General features: G+C 58.8%; 1 protein-coding gene across 1 annotated transcript in view; it reads right to left on the reverse strand.

Moving 5' to 3' along the window:
* LOC143781328 (tumor necrosis factor receptor superfamily member 16-like) overlaps positions 1-14,925 on the reverse strand; it is a 41,847-nt gene extending 26,922 nt beyond the window's left edge. The window contains exon 1 of the mRNA XM_077267879.1: positions 14,744-14,925. Coding sequence (XP_077123994.1) covers positions 14,744-14,812 — 69 coding nt within the window. The 5' untranslated portion in view covers positions 14,813-14,925. The remainder of the gene's footprint in view (positions 1-14,743) is intronic.
* Between the last annotated feature and the right edge of the window lie 1,190 nt (positions 14,926-16,115).

Raw genomic sequence — 16,115 nt, forward strand, 5'->3', positions numbered from 1 at the left:
GGGGAAGGAGAAAAAAAAAAAACTCAGAATCTTCTTTCTTATAATCCCTCTTCTGCAATGCATTAAACATTTAATACTGGCCTGGCAAACTGTTATGACCCCAATGGCGAGGGTCTCAGAGGTACGTGGAAGTCTGCGGAATACAAAAATCCAGCTCATAGGGCAGTGGTAACTGGGTTGACCATATATCTACTCCTAACGCCAACACTAGAAGTAGCCGGGGATCATTCCTACGTTGATTCTAGATGACACGCGCCAGCCGGAGAATCTAGCTACCCCTAGTAGAGGAAAACAAAGACCTTTCTTGCCTCCAGAGAAGGGGACCCCAAAGCTGGATAGAAGCCCCTCACAAATAATGACGGTGAGGTAAGAAGAAATGACAAACACAGAAATGAACCAGGTTTAGCACAGAGAGGCCCGCTTACTGATAGCAGAATAAAGAAAGGTAACTTATATGGTCAACAAAAACCCTATCAAAATCCACACTGGAAATTCAAGAACCCCCGAACCGTCTAACGGTCCGGGGGGAGAACACCAGCCCCTAGAGCTTCCAGCAAAGGTCAGGATATAGATTTGGAACAAGCTGGACAAAAATACAAAACCAAAACAAATAGCAAAAAGCAAAAGGCAGACTTAGCTGATATAACTGGAACCAGGATCAGTAGACAAGAGCACAGCAGACTAGCTCTGATAACTACGTTGCCAGGCATTGAACTGAAGGTCCAGGGAGCTTATATAGCAAAACCCCTAACTAACGACCCAGGTGCGGATTAAAGGAATGACAGAAAAACCAGAGTCAAAAAACTAGTAACCACTAGAGGGAGCAAAAAGCAAATTCACAACAGGCCGAGGAGGAGCAGCAGCAGAAGAGGGCGGCCGAGGAGGAGCAGCAGCAGAAGAGGGCGGCCGAGGAGGAGCAGCAGCAGAAGAGGGCGGCAGAAGAGGGTGGCCGAGGAGCGGCAGAAGAGGGCGACAGAAGAGGGTGGCCGAGGAGCGGCAGAAGAGGGCGGCAGAAGAAGAGGGCGGCCATGGAGAGGCAGAAGAGGGCGGCCAAGGAGGAGCCGCAGCAGAAGAGGGCGGTTGAGGAGGAGCCGCAGCAGAAGAGGGCGGTTGAGGAGGAGCCGCAGCAGAAGAGGGCGGCCGAGGAGGAGCAGCAGCAGAAGAGGGCGGCCGAGGAGGAGCAGCAGCAGAAGAGGGCGGCCGAGGAGGAGCAGCAGCAGAAGAGGGCGGCCGAGGAGGAGCAGCAGCAGAAGAGGGCGGCCGAGGAGGAGCAGCAGCAGAAGAGGGCGGCAGAAGAGGGCGGCCGAGGAGGAGCAGCAGCAGAAGAGGGCGGCAGAAGAGGGTGGCCGAGGAGCGGCAGAAGAGGGCGACAGAAGAGGGTGGCCGAGGAGAGGCAGAAGAGGGCGGCTGAGGAGCCGCAGCAGAAGAGGGTGGCCATGGAGAGGCAGAAGAGGGCGGCCGAGGAGCGGCAGCAGAAGAGGGCGGCCGAGGAGGAGCAGCAGCAGAAGAGGGCGGCCGAGGAGGAGCAGCAGCAGAAGAGGGCGGCCGAGGAGGAGCAGCAGCAGAAGAGGGCGGCCGAGGAGGAGCAGCAGCAGAAGAGGGCGGCCGAGGAGGAGCAGCAGCAGAAGAGGGCGGCCGAGGAGGAGCAGCAGCAGAAGAGGGCGGCCGAGGAGGAGCAGCAGCAGAAGAGGGCGGCCGAGGAGGAGCAGCAGCAGAAGAGGGCGGCCGAGGAGGAGCAGCAGCAGAAGAGGTCGGCCGAGGAGGAGCAGCAGCAGAAGAGGGCGGCCGAGGAGGAGCAGCAGCAGAAGAGGGCGGCCGAGGAGGAGCAGCAGCAGAAGAGGGCGGCCGAGGAGGAGCAGCAGCAGAAGAGGGCGGCCGAGGAGGAGCAGCAGCAGAAGAGGGCGGCCGAGGAGGAGCAGCAGCAGAAGAGGGCGGCCGAGGAGGAGCAGCAGCAGAAGAGGGCGGCAGAAGAGGGTGGCCGAGGAGCGGCAGAAGAGGGCGGCAGAAGAGGGTGGCCGAGGAGCGGCAGAAGAGGGCGGCAGAAGAAGAGGGCGGCCATGGAGAGGCAGAAGAGGGCGGCCAAGGAGGAGCCGCAGCAGAAGAGGGCGGTTGAGGAGGAGCCGCAGCAGAAGAGGGCGGCCAAGGAGGAGCAGCAGCAGAAGTTGCAATGTAATGCCCCAGCCAGTAACATCTGGAGAATGAAGTCAGTGACCCCCCACATCAATGTCGGCTGCACGGAGATCCCGGAATATGCCAACGGTGTCTTAAATTATTTACTGCCTGTAAGGCCGGACATTGTGCAGCAGTAAACACTGCCCGGCTCAGCTACATCTGCTCAGTGCAAGGAAAGGGGCAAAAGTAATCAAAAGGCTCCACAGGTTCCCAAGGGTGACGGAAAAGGACTCGATGGAGGAGATGAGCCGCAGTACCCCTGGTGTCCAGCAGAGGCGCCGCAGTCAACCTGTGGTTTATGCGCTACAGCGGGCAGGAATGTACCAGAGAGCAGCGCAGACATCACAGGAGGCCGCGGAGCTCCGGCACCGAACAGGTCAATGTGCCCCCTCCCCCACCTCCCCCTTGTAGCCATGAATGTGACAAGTTCTTGTACCTGCGAGTTTCATGTCCTCCCCACAGAAACGTCCTGGAGACCGAACACCTGCATAAGGTGCAGCACCCACCTCCGACAACCACACACCCGGCAACCTCCGCGACCCCCCCCCCCCCCCCCGACAACCACACACCCGACAACCACACACCCGACAACCACACACCTGACAACCACACACCCGACAACCACACACCCGACAACCTCCCCAGCTGTGCTCACAACAAGCAACTAAACCCAGACAAGATCAGAGACTTTTCCAGACAACCTCCTGCCCCCGGTCACGCATCGCAGCCGCTGTATCTAAGCCTCATGTGTGATGATACAATCTGAGAGAAGGATTGTGGGGTGTATGGGGGGTGTATGGGGGGCAGCCCAGGGCCAATAGTGGGGGTCACAGAAGCAGTTTTCCGCTCTGGAGCTGATGTGGCCCCTGACCTCTGGGGCCCCTGAGCGGCTACACAGCTCAGACCACTGCCGACCCCCCATCATGTAATGTTACAGGGGTCCTTAGTCCAGGCTCAGCGGCCAGTGCACCTAATCCTGTGTGTGACCCCGCAGCCCTGGATCTAACGGTGCGACCAGGGGCAGCAGCCGCCATACAGCACTGACCACTAGCGCTGCCCGCGGACACTACAGCATGGAGACATGACATCAGAATTACATTAATGCTCCTAGGAAATAGAAAAAAAATGCAGATACTTAGCGCGGAATTTGGCCAATTTATGTGCCCAGCAGCCACGACAAGGCGATGATCGTCTATGCTGGGAACCTGCCTGATGCCAATTACAGCAGGATCCCATCTCCCCATATAAATCAGGCCTCATTCACACTTCTGTTCTTACAATCAGTCACAATCTGTCACAATGTTGAAAAGACAGATCCTGTGCGGATTGTAAAGAAATTGATGCATTGGGTCCGTTTTTTGGACGGATCCGTAGCGTTCTCCAAGTGATCTGTAGCATCGCTTGGAAAACTGATTGACAGGTTGGTCACACAAACACAGTGCTTGACAAGTGTCACCTACTTTTTACTGTTTATGCTGCTGCGCAGAGCCCCGCACCTGGGCCCGCCCGCAAGCAGAGCCCCGCACCTAGGCCCACAGAGCCCCGCACCTAGGCCCGCCAGCAAGCAGAGCCCCGCACCTAGGCCCGCCAGCCAAGCCCCGCACCTAGGCCCGCCCGCCGAGCCCCGCACCTAGGCCCGCCCGCAGAGCCCCGCGCACCTAGGCCCGCCCGCCGAGCCCCGCGCACCTAGGCCCGCCCGCCGAGCCCCGCGCACCTAGGCCCGCCCGCAGAGCCCCGCGCACCTAGGCCCGCCCGCAGAGCCCCGCACCTAGGCCCGCCCGCAGAGCCCCGCGCACCTAGGCCCGCCCGCAGAGCCCCGCGCACCTAGGCCCGCCCGCAGAGCCCCGCGCACCTAGGCCTGCCTGCCCGCCGAGCCCCGCACCTAGGCCCGCCCACAGAGCCCCGCACCTAGGCCCGCCCGCAGAGCCCCGCACCTATGCCCACCCGCCCGCAGAGCCCCGCACCTAGGCCCGCCCGCCCGCCGAGCCCCACACCTAGGCCCGCCCGCAGAGCCCCACACCTAGGCCCGCCCGCCGGTGTGGAGGAGAGGGAGTCGTCACTCTTGAGTCCTGTGTGTCATGCCCCCTGGCAGGTACGGGGGTGCGGTGCCAGTCTGCGGGTTACATGCAGTTTGATTAGGACCAGAGCTGAACAGTCACAGATCCTTCAGCGAGCGCCGCACAGCAGTGCCCTTGTTCTACCGCACAGGGAGGGAGACTTAAAGGACGACTCCAGCCACAGCCGATCTCCCTGGGACGGGTGCAGTGGGCCTCGCACAGACCCCCAGGAAGTACCTCCCCTCCATTATATAACGCCATCGGGGCAGAGCATGCAGGGTACAACGGACCAGACAGAGGAGCTCTGTGGCACAATCACTCAATGTGGAGACGAAACCCCCAGACACCGCGCCCGGCAACGAAGAGACCATGCTACATTTACAATGAGGACCATTCCAGGGTCTTCCGGTAAAAGACCCCCACAATTCGCTGATGACAGAACAGATATGGGGGTGTAAACTGGACAATCCCTCTAAACCCAGACCCGTGTGTGCCACATGTAGGATTGGCCGTGCATTAAGGTATAAGGATCCCGCGCCCCAGATAGTGATCCCAAGTGATCGCCCCGGCATTGATCGCCAGGCACGGCTAGACGATCGCCGAACCATCAATTATAAGATTCTAGGTCATTTGTGCATAAGAATGAGCGCAGACGATCGGCCTCCTGTACGATGGATCCGTCTATACGGGCCGCGACGCAGGAAGGGTTAATGGACGCCGGGAATCCTCCGGTCCCGGGGTCTTGTTCTCATTAGGCCCCGCGTCTCCCTCTTACAATGATCGGATTACACACAACCAGCTCCATATTTGGTGAGGACCCAGCGGTCTCCCCTGCGAGGACCCACTATGGCGCTGAGCATCTGGAGACATCAGAGGACGCCCGCAGCCATGAGGGACAAGGGGGGGTGGGGCGGTGGCACCCACCAGCGTCCAGAACACGAGGGGGCACCAGCCCCCAGTATTAGAGGAAAAGGGGTGCATCAGCCCCCAGTATTGGAGGAAAAGGGGTGCAGCAGCTCCCACTATAGGGGCACCAGCTCCCAGTATTACAGGAAAAGGGGTGCACCAGCCCCCAGTATTGGAGGAAAAGGGGTGCAGCAGCTCCCACTATAGGGGCACCAGCTCCCAGTATTACAGGAAAAGGGGTACAGCAGCTCCCACTATAGGGGCACCAGCCCCCAGTATTAGAGGAAATGGGGTGCAGCAGCTCCCAGTATAGGGTGCACCAGCCCCCAGTATTAGAGGAAAAGGGGTGCACCAGCCCCCAGTATTAGAGGAAAAGGGGTGCAGCAGCTCCCACTATAGGGGCACCAGCCCCCAGTATTAGAGGAAAAGGGGTGCAGCAGCTCACAGTATAGGGTGCACCAGCCCCCAGTATTAGAGGAAAAGGGGTGCAGCAGCTCACAGTATAGGGTGCACCAGCCCCCAGTATTAGAGGAAAAGGGGTGCAGCAGCTCCCACTATAGGGGCACCAGCCCCCAGTATTAGAGGAAAAGGGGTGCAGCAACTCACAGTATAGGGTGCACCAGCCCCCAGTATTAGAGGAAAAGGGGTGCACCAGCCCCCAGTATTAGAGGAAAAGGGGTGCAGCAGCTCACAGTATAGGGGCACCAGCTCCCATTATAGGGGCGCCAGCTCCCAGTATAAGAGGAATCATCCAGGAGAGGTGGGGTGGCTGTCTCTCTAAACAGCTGTGCCCATCAATCACCAACCTCAGAGATCCAGGAGACCCTCCAAGCCCCTCGCTCTGCCCCATAAGTCTACGTGGTAGAGACCTGGATGGCAGCGTGGCCCCTTCTATTTGGGAGGTGGATGGACCACCATCTCTCATAGCAGCCTCAGGCACCGTGGCAGACAGTGGCGCAGTTGTTGGTTTATTCTATAGGCTGATGCCAGTCGATGGGCAGAATGCATCAGACGCCCTTGAAGATCCAGCACTTAGCTCGGTGCCCGTGACTTGCGCCCCCCGAGGATTACACCGTGCGTCCTGCCTTTGGTTCTGGGCCGGTGAAGTCCCCATTTCATGGTTCAAGTCGGAGAACCCGGGTGATGCATAATCTGGGGGGAGACTTTCCTAGAGGACACCGCCGCACGGCCCCCCGAGCCTGGCACTGTGTACCCCCCATGTAATCATCTTCCCAGGAACCAGCAGAAATGTGTTTTTTCTAAGCTCTGACCACTTAATTACTGAGGCCGAGAAGTCGCGTTCAGGGGGATGAATGAGCCGCTTCTCTCAGCTGAAAGAGCCTCTTCAGACGCTGTGCCCCCCTCGCCCGGCAATCAGGGGAAACGCCGGGAGGGGACCCCCAAAATATAAGACCTATCCCTCAACCTGCGGGTATAAAGCCCCCACCCAGGAACACTACACTGGGGGCCCCCCACCCAGGAACGCTACACCGGGGGGGCCCCCCACCCAGGAACGCTACACCGGGGGGGCCCCCCACCCAGGAACACTACACCGGGGGGGCCCCCCACCCAGGAACACTACACCGGGGGGGCCCCCACCCAGGAACGCTACACCGGGGGGGCCCCCACCCAGGAACGCTACACCGGGGGGGCCCCCCACCCAGGAACGCTACACCGGGGGGGCCCCCCACCCAGGAACGCTACACCGGGGGGGCCCCCACCCAGGAACGCTACACCGGGGGGGCCCCCACCCAGGAACGCTACACGGGGGGGCCCCACCCAGGAACACTACACGGGGGGGCCCCACCCAGGAACACTACACGGGGGGGCCCCCACCCAGGAACACTACACGGGGGGGCCCCCACCCAGGAACACTACACGGGGGGGGCCCCCACCCAGGAACACTACACGGGGGGGGGCCCCCACCCAGGAACACCATACAGGGCTCCTGTGCAGCTCAAAAGCTCATCAATGCACCTGCTTTGGGGGTGGTAGTGGCCCCTCACCCCTCTTGGGCCCCTGTGCGGCCACACATGCTGCACCAATGATATGTCCGCCCCCAAGTTCAGCAAATAGTCAAGAAATGGACATCCCCTTAAGGGTAAGTGCCCACGTTGCGGATTCTGCTGCGGATTTTTCCACAGCAGATTTGGAAAATCCGCATTGCAAAACCACTGTGGTTTTCACTGCGGATTTTCTCGCGGTTTCTTCTGCGGATTCCTATGCGGGTTTTCAACTGCACTTTCCTATTGGTGCTGGTTGAAAACCGCTGCGGAATCCGCACAAAGAAGTGACATGCTCCTTCTTTTATTCTGCAGCGTTTCCGCGCTGAATTTTCCGCAGCATGTGCACTGCGGTTTTTGTTTTCCATAGGTTAACATTGTACTGTACAACGCATGGAAAACTGCTGCGGATCCGCAGCAAAAACCGCAACGTGTGAACATAGCCTTAAGGTTGTGGCAAAGTGAAGACGTATCACATAATTGATGCAGGGAGCTGCGGACTTACAGTCTAAAGAAACAGCGACGTTTGGAAAAGCGGTAACCCCCTGTGAGAATAGCACGTTATAGTGGGGGACACAATGTAACAAACTGCGGCTTCATCCACCAGAGACCCCCAGACAACCTTCTATGAATTCTCTCCGCCATTGTGGAGATAAGCGAGGTCAGAGGAGTCCGGCCGCCGCTGATCCTCCCCAGAACTAAAAGCATGACAACAGATTCACATCGGACTTCTCACAGCTGAGCGTTTGCTACCATTGTATCCAGTCTGGACAATCCTCTGAGCTACAGGGAAGCTCTCCTGTGCTGACTGTTTGTTACAATGTATCAGTGCACAGCCTGAGCGATCAGATCCTGGAGTTCATGGTCTATTCACTGACAACAAGCAGAGATCTTCGATTTGGTGAATATTTGTAAGGCTATGTGCACACGGAGCGGATTGGCCGCTGTGGATTCGCAGCAGTTTTCCATCACGTTTACAGTACCATGTAAACCTATGGAAAACAAAATCTGCAGTGCACATGCTGCAGAAAATACCGCTCGGAAACGCTGCGTTGTTTATTCCGCAGCATGTCAATTCTTTGGGCAGATTCCCCAGCGGTTTACACCTGCTCCTGTATAGGAATCCGCACAAAAAACGCAGGAAATCTGCAGGTAAAACACAGGACATTTTACCTGCGGATTTTTCAAAAACAGTGCGGAAAAATCCGCACACGAAGCCACAACGTGGTCACATAGGCGAAAACTGCCTGAAACGGAAAAAAAAAAGCCTCAAAAGTTGTGGAAACATTTTGTGACTTTTGGCATTTTCCTAACCAGTCCTGGACGAGGGTTTGGGAAGTTGGGATTAAGACGCGGCAAAGCCGAGGCCGATCTACAGCGGGCAGAATGGGCGAACGGGGCAAGTGGGGGGCGGAGAGAATGTACCAGACCTCACACCGGACGGGAACCAGAAGAACTGTCATAGGCCCCGGGACGTTACTGCACGGGGCCCCGTACATTACGGCACATTACTACACGGGGCCCCGTACATTACGGCACATTACTACACGGGGCCCCGTACATTACGGCACATTACTACACGGGCCCCGTACATTACGGCACATTACTACACGGGGCCCCGTACATTACGGCACATTACTACACGGGGCCCTGTACATTACGGTACATTACTACACGGGGCCCCGTACATTACGGCACATTACTACACGGGGCCCTGTACATTACGGTACATTACTACACGGGGCCCCGTACATTACTACACGGGGCCCCGTACATTACGGCACATTACTACACGGGGCCCTGTACATTACGGTACATTACTACACGGGGCCCCGTACATTACGGCACATTACTACACGGGGCCCTGTACATTACGGTACATTACTACACGGGGCCCCGTACATTACTACACGGGGCCCCGTACATTACGGCACATTACTACACGGGCCCCGTACATTACGGCACATTACTACACGGGGCCCCGTACATTACGGCACATTACTACACGGGCCCCGTACATTACGGCACATTACTACACGGGGCCCCGTACATTACGGCACATTACTACACGGGGCCCCGTACATTACGGCACATTACTACACGGGGCCCTGTACATTACGGCACATTACTACACGGGGCCCTGTACATTACGGCACATTACTACACGGGGCCCCGTACATTACGGTACATTACTACACGGGGCCCCGTACATTACTACACGGGGCCCCGTACATTACGGCACATTACTACACGGGCCCCGTACATTACGGTACATTACTACACGGGGCCCCGTACATTACGGCACATTACTACACGGGGCCCCGTACATTACGGCACATTACTACACGGGGCCCCGTACATTACGGTACATTACTACACGGGGCCCCGTACATTACGGTACATTACTACACGGGCCCCGTACATTACGGCACATTACTACACGGGGCCCCGTACATTATGGTACATTACTACACGGGGCCCCGTACATTATGGTACATTACTACACGGGGCCCCGTACATTACGGCACATTACTACACGGGGCCCCGTACATTACGGCACATTACTACACGGGCCCCGTACATTACGGCACATTACTACACGGGGCCCCGTACATTACGGCACATTACTACACGGGCCCCGTACATTACGGCACATTACTACACGGGGCCCCGTACATTACGGCACATTACTACACGGGGCCCCGTACATTACGGCACATTACTACACGGGGCCCTGTACATTACGGCACATTACTACACGGGGCCCTGTACATTACGGCACATTACTACACGGGGCCCCGTACATTACGGTACATTACTACACGGGGCCCCGTACATTACTACACGGGGCCCCGTACATTACGGTACATTACTACACGGGGCCCCGTACATTACTACACGGGGCCCCGTACATTACGGCACATTACTACACGGGCCCCGTACATTACGGTACATTACTACACGGGGCCCCGTACATTACGGCACATTACTACACGGGGCCCCGTACATTACGGCACATTACTACACGGGGCCCCGTACATTACGGTACATTACTACACGGGGCCCCGTACATTACGGTACATTACTACACGGGCCCCGTACATTACGGCACATTACTACACGGGGCCCCGTACATTACGGCACATTACTACACGGGGCCCCGTACATTATGGTACATTACTACACGGGGCCCCGTACATTATGGTACATTACTACACGGGGCCCCGTACATTATGGTACATTACTACACGGGGCCCCGTACATTATGGTACATTACTACACGGGGCCCCGTACATTATGGTACATTACTACACGGGGCCCCGTACATTATGGTACATTACTACACGGGGCCCCGTACATTATGGTACATTACTACACGGGCCCCGTACATTATGGTACATTACTACACGGGCCCCGTACATTACGGCACATTACTACACGGGGCCCCGTACATTACGGCACATTACTACACGGGGCCCCGTACATTACGGTACATTACTACACGGGGCCCCGTACATTATGGTACATTACTACACGGGGCCCCGTACATTATGGTACATTACTACACGGGGCCCCGTACATTATGGTACATTACTACACGGGCCCCGTACATTACGGCACATTACTACACGGGGCCCCGTACATTACGGTACATTACTACACGGGCCCCGTACATTATGGTACATTACTACACGGGGCCCCGTACATTATGGTACATTACTACACGGGGCCCCGTACATTACGGTACATTACTACACGGGGCCCCGTACATTACGGTACATTACTACACGGGGCCCCGTACATTACGGTACATTACTACACGGGGCCCCGTACATTATGGTACATTACTACACGGGCCCCGTACATTATGGTACATTACTACACGGGGCCCCGTACATTATGGTACATTACTACACGGGGCCCCGTACATTACGGCACATTACTACACGGGGCCCCGTACATTACGGTACATTACTACACGGGGCCCTGGGCAGTTTATGATCCATGGTGCTTCATTTCCATAAGACCGCAGGAGAGCTGCGTACAGTTTCTGTGGCTGGCTATAAGGGGGTACAGCTGATATCATTGATGCAGGGAGGGGGGGGGGATGACGTGAGTGCGGACGGCGGAAAAGCCTGGAAATTGGCGACATCAGTGACCCAATAATGAGCTAATGAGAGAAGTCCGGCGGCGGATCCAGTACTCACCACAGACACTTCTGCTACTGGGAAAGCTGGGTGCCGGCAAATATGGCTGCCAAAGGACCTGGAAAGACCGGGCGACAACCTCTACGGGAGCTGACAACCTCTACGGGAGCTGACAACCGGAGGGTAACAGCGGAGACAGAACGGGCGGCAAAGAAAATCATGTTCAGACTGCGCAGTGTGAATGAGCCCTAAGAGACGCTGAGCAGCGGGGGGGGGGGCTCAGACTCTACAGATCCCTGGAGTGAGGAACCAAATGTATCAAGTCCTGACATGGATACATTGTATCAATTGGCAGCGCACGGTTAACTCTCCCTGCCGCTCTGTGCACCCAGCACAGCGACTCCATCTTTTTTATTGCCTCCATTGCGGAGTAGAAGTTGCAGAAGACGACACCGTGACACTTTGGCCACTTTCACATATCAGGTTTTTGCCATCAGACACAATCCACCGGATTTTGAAAAAAAAAAAAAAAAGGAATCCATTTTTTTCTCATAGTTGTATTAGCGCCTGATGGTGCAATAGGAACATAGTAACGTTTTATCTGTCCAGCGACGGATCCGACGAAAAACGTATGAAATGTGAGGTGACTTGATGAATCCGGTATGTCATGCACATTTTCGGTGCTGGGTCTCTTCTCTCTCATATCTTTCCTGTATTGACATTAACCCTTCATTCTTCAGCGAGCAAAGTCAAAACCTGTATCGCCCCAACTGTAACAATGTATCACATGCGACCTGTCGGTGCCACAGAGCGAAGTCTCAGATTTCCACCATCTACACCCGCTGGGGCTCCCGGTATCAGATGCCATCGGCAACACCGAGGACTCCAGAAAGTTTCCCAAAGCTCCAAGCAGTGAGCGTGGCCTGGTGGTGGGCACCGGGGAGAGGAGAGGCGGCGGGCACCGGGAGAGGAGAGGCGGCAATGAGAGGCGGCGGGCACCGGGGAGAGGAGAGGCGGTGGGCACCGGGAGAGGAGAGGCGAGGCGGCGGGCACCGGGACAGGAGAGGCGGCGGGCACCGAGGAGAGGAGAGGCGAGGCGGCAGGCACCGGGGAGAGGAGAGGCGGCGGGTACCGGGGAGAGGAGAGGCGGAGGGCACCGAGGAGAGGCGGCGGGTACCGAGGAGAGGCGGCAGGCACCGAGGAGAGGCGGCGGGTACCGAGGAGAGGCGGCAGGCACCGAGGAGAGGAGAGGCAGCGGGCACTGAGGAGAGGAGGCGGGCACCAGGAGAGAGGCAATGAGGTGAGACAGCGAGCACCGAGGCGAGGCGGCGGGTACCGGGGAGAGGAGAGGCGGCAGGCACCGGGGAGAGGAGAGGCGGCAGGCATTGAGGAAAGGAGAGGCGGCGGGCACCGAGGAGAGGGGCACAAGGAGAGAAGAGGCGGCGGGTACCGGGGAAAGGAGAGGCACCAAGGCGAGGCAGCGGGCACCGAGGAGAGAAGAGGTGGCAGGCACCGGGGAGAGGAGAGGCAGCAGGCACCGAGGAGAGGCGGCGGGTACCGGGGAGAGGAGAGGTGGCAGGCACCAGGGAGAGGAGAGGCGGTGGGCACCGGGAGAGGAGAGGCGGCGGGCACCGAGGAGAGGCGGCGGGCACCGAGGAGAGGAGAGGCGGCGGGCACCGGGACAGGAGAGGCGGCGGGCACCGGGACAGGAGAGGCGGCGGGCACCGGGACAGGAGAGGCGAGGTGGCAGGCATCGGGGAGAGGAGAGGCGGCGGGCACCGAGGAGAGGCGGCGGGTACCGAGGAGAGGCGGCAGGCACCGGGGAGAGGAGAGGCGGCGGGCACTGAGGAGAGGAGAGGCAGCGGGCACTGAGGAGAGGAGGCGGGCACCAGGAGAGAGGCAATGAGGTGAGGCAGCGAGCACCGAGGCGAGGCGGCAGGCACCGGGGAGAGGAGAGGCGGCGGGTACCGGGGAGAGGAGAGGCGGCAGGCACCGGGGAGAGGAGAGGCGGCAGGCACCGGGGAGAGGAGAGGCGGCAGGCACCAAGGAGAGGAGAGGTGGCAGGCACCAGGGAGAGGAGAGGCGGCGGGCATTGAGGAGAGGAGAGGTGGCGGGCACCGAGGAGAGAAGAGGTGGCAGGCACCGGGGAGAGGAGAGGCAGCAGGCACCGAGGAGAGGCGGCGGGTACCGGGGAGAGGAGAGGCGGCGGGCACCAAGGAGAGGAGAGGCGGCGGGCATTGAGGAGAGGAGAGGCGATTGGCACCGAGGAGAGATGGCGGTACGGGGGAGAGGAGAGGCGGCGGGCACCGAGGAGAGGCGGCGGGCACCGAGGAGAGGCGGCGGGCATTGAGGAGAGGAGAGGAGAGGCAGCAGGCACCGAGGAGAGGAGAGGCAGCAGGCACCGAGGAGAGGCGGCGGGTACCGGGGAGAGGAGAGGCGAGGCAGCGGGCACTGAGGAGAGGAGGCGGGCACCAGGAGAGAGGCAATGAGGTGAGGCAGTGAGCACCGAGGCGAGGCGGCAGGCACCGGGGAGAGGAGAGGCGGCGGGTACCGGGGAGAGGAGAGGCGGCAGGCACCGGGGAGAGGAGAGGCGGCAGGCACCAGGGAGAGGAGAGGCGGCGGGCATTGAGGAGAGGAGAGGTGGCGGGCACCGAGGAGAGAAGAGGTGGCAGGCACCGGGGAGAGGAGAGGCAGCAGGCACCGAGGAGAGGCGGCGGGTACCGGGGAGAGGAGAGGCGGCGGGCACCAAGGAGAGGAGAGGTGGCAGGCACCAGGGAGAGGAGAGGCGGCGGGCATTGAGGAGAGGAGAGGCGATTGGCACCGAGGAGAGATGGCGGTACGGGGGAGAGGAGAGGCGGCGGGCACCGAGGAGAGGCGGCGGGTACCGGGGAGAGGAGAGGCGGCGGGCACCGAGGAGAGGAGAGGTGGCGGGCACCGAGGAGAGGAGAGGCAGCAGGCACCGAGGAGAGGCGGCGGGTACCGGGGAGAGGAGAGGCGGCGGGCACCGAGGAGAGGAGAGGCGGCGGTACGGGGGAGAGGAGAGGTCCCGGGCAGGTTCGGACACGCTGCCTCCTTCACCACATCTTTGTCTCCTGACGTGTTGCCGGTGGCCGCCATTTTATCTCCCTCCCGGGGACGTTTGTGGCCGGTGCCGGGATCGTGCTCCGCTCTAATGTGCCGGGATGTAAGTTGCAGAAGTCCCCGCACCCCCGGGCTCCGGTGACCGCACAGCGCTCCCTCCCGGCACACAGGATCCGCGGGGTCTCGGGGGTCGCGGTCACATCCCCCCATAGGGAATCACACCGTACCCAAGTCACAGAGCGAAGTCTTCTATGGAACTACAACTCTCAGCATGCCATCCGGAGCCCATGCTGGGAGTTGTAGTCCATCAGACAGTCATTAATTCCCCAGTAACCCCTTCCCACCCAGAAGCCCCGGAAAGTCCGAGTGGTCCCACCTTGGCGATGAGCAGCAGGGAGAGGGCGAGCAGGGTCCTCATGTCTCCTCTGGGGTCCGGGGGGCACATCCGGGGGCCGCGCTCAGTACATCGCGCACTGCTGGGGCTTGTAGTGTGAGCGCAGTCCGCAGCCTCCACCAGAGGGGAATGGAGGAGGAGGAGGAGGAGCAGGAGCCTAAAAAGAGGCCGAACTTTGCAGGACGATGATGATGATGATGACTGGAGGAGGGAGCAGGAGACAATGGCGGTCCTGCCTGCTGCTGTTAACCCCTGCCCCGCCGCCTGGGGTCATTCTCCTACTATTGTGTGAGCGCAGGGTCAGACCGCACCGATACCGCACCGATACCGCACTGATACCGCAGAGTGTGCACACGGCCCATGGACTGCGGGGAATGAGCCTCATCAAGGTGGAATACAAAGTTCGGAAACTTTCAGGCTTTTATGTCTCTTTCTGGAGTGCAGCTTTTATTCGCTTCTCCTTTATTCTCCGGCATTTTGGGCGCCGTTTCTTACTCTCCAGATGTTGTCGCCCGAGTTCTGTCCCGGAGACATTATATGTTAGCGCCATTGGGGCCCAGAACCGTCCGCGGCCTTTGTGCTGTGGATTGGACCAACGTCTGCCCTAAAAATGCTCGAAAAGGCCAAATAGACCCAACAGAAGCATCTCTGAATGATCACAATTCACCGGCTAATAATATCTCCGCTCCATCGAGGCCAATGCGCCAATTCCCGGGGGTCGCGGACCCTGCGCCAATCCGCAAAATGGCAGAGCATTGGGGTCCGACCCCCTACAGCAGCGCTGTCCCATAGACAGGAATGGGCGAGAATGGCGCTGCTGACATTTGTAGATGACTTGGGGGTCTATGGGCTGAGACCCCAAAAACTGGCTCTGAACCTGACAGCTTCAGCGCGGCGCCTCCATCTATAAACATTAATGTTCTCATGAAGGGGCCAAAGACTTCTCCCAGCTGAGGGTTTGCTACATTGTATCCTCTTCGCTCCCTGTTACAATGTATCACTCTGCAGAGTTCAGTGATCACCTTGTAGTTAAATGGTTACACAGGAAAGTGACCGATGTGACAGCGCAGGGTCCGGGCTTCTGAGGGGTCTCCCCCCGGCACAATGTAACAAAGTATCTGAAGAAACACAAACATGGACACGTTTCTAGGTTTCTATACCAGGGCTTGTGTTTCTTCAGATACTTTGGACGCTGCGGTGAAACATCATCACCACAACATCGTCCTCTTCTCACTGAGAACCTTCTTTGTCCCCTCGGCACCAGACCCTTTTTCTTTGCCCAGTCTGGAGTTCAGGATGTTTTCTGGTAATTGTGGCCCCCAGGTTCCTGTGGGTGCAGCGGTGGCGGGTGACG

Source organism: Ranitomeya variabilis, chromosome 6 (genome assembly GCF_051348905.1).
Source record: "Ranitomeya variabilis isolate aRanVar5 chromosome 6, aRanVar5.hap1, whole genome shotgun sequence".
Classification (NCBI taxonomy): Eukaryota; Metazoa; Chordata; class Amphibia; order Anura; family Dendrobatidae; genus Ranitomeya; species Ranitomeya variabilis.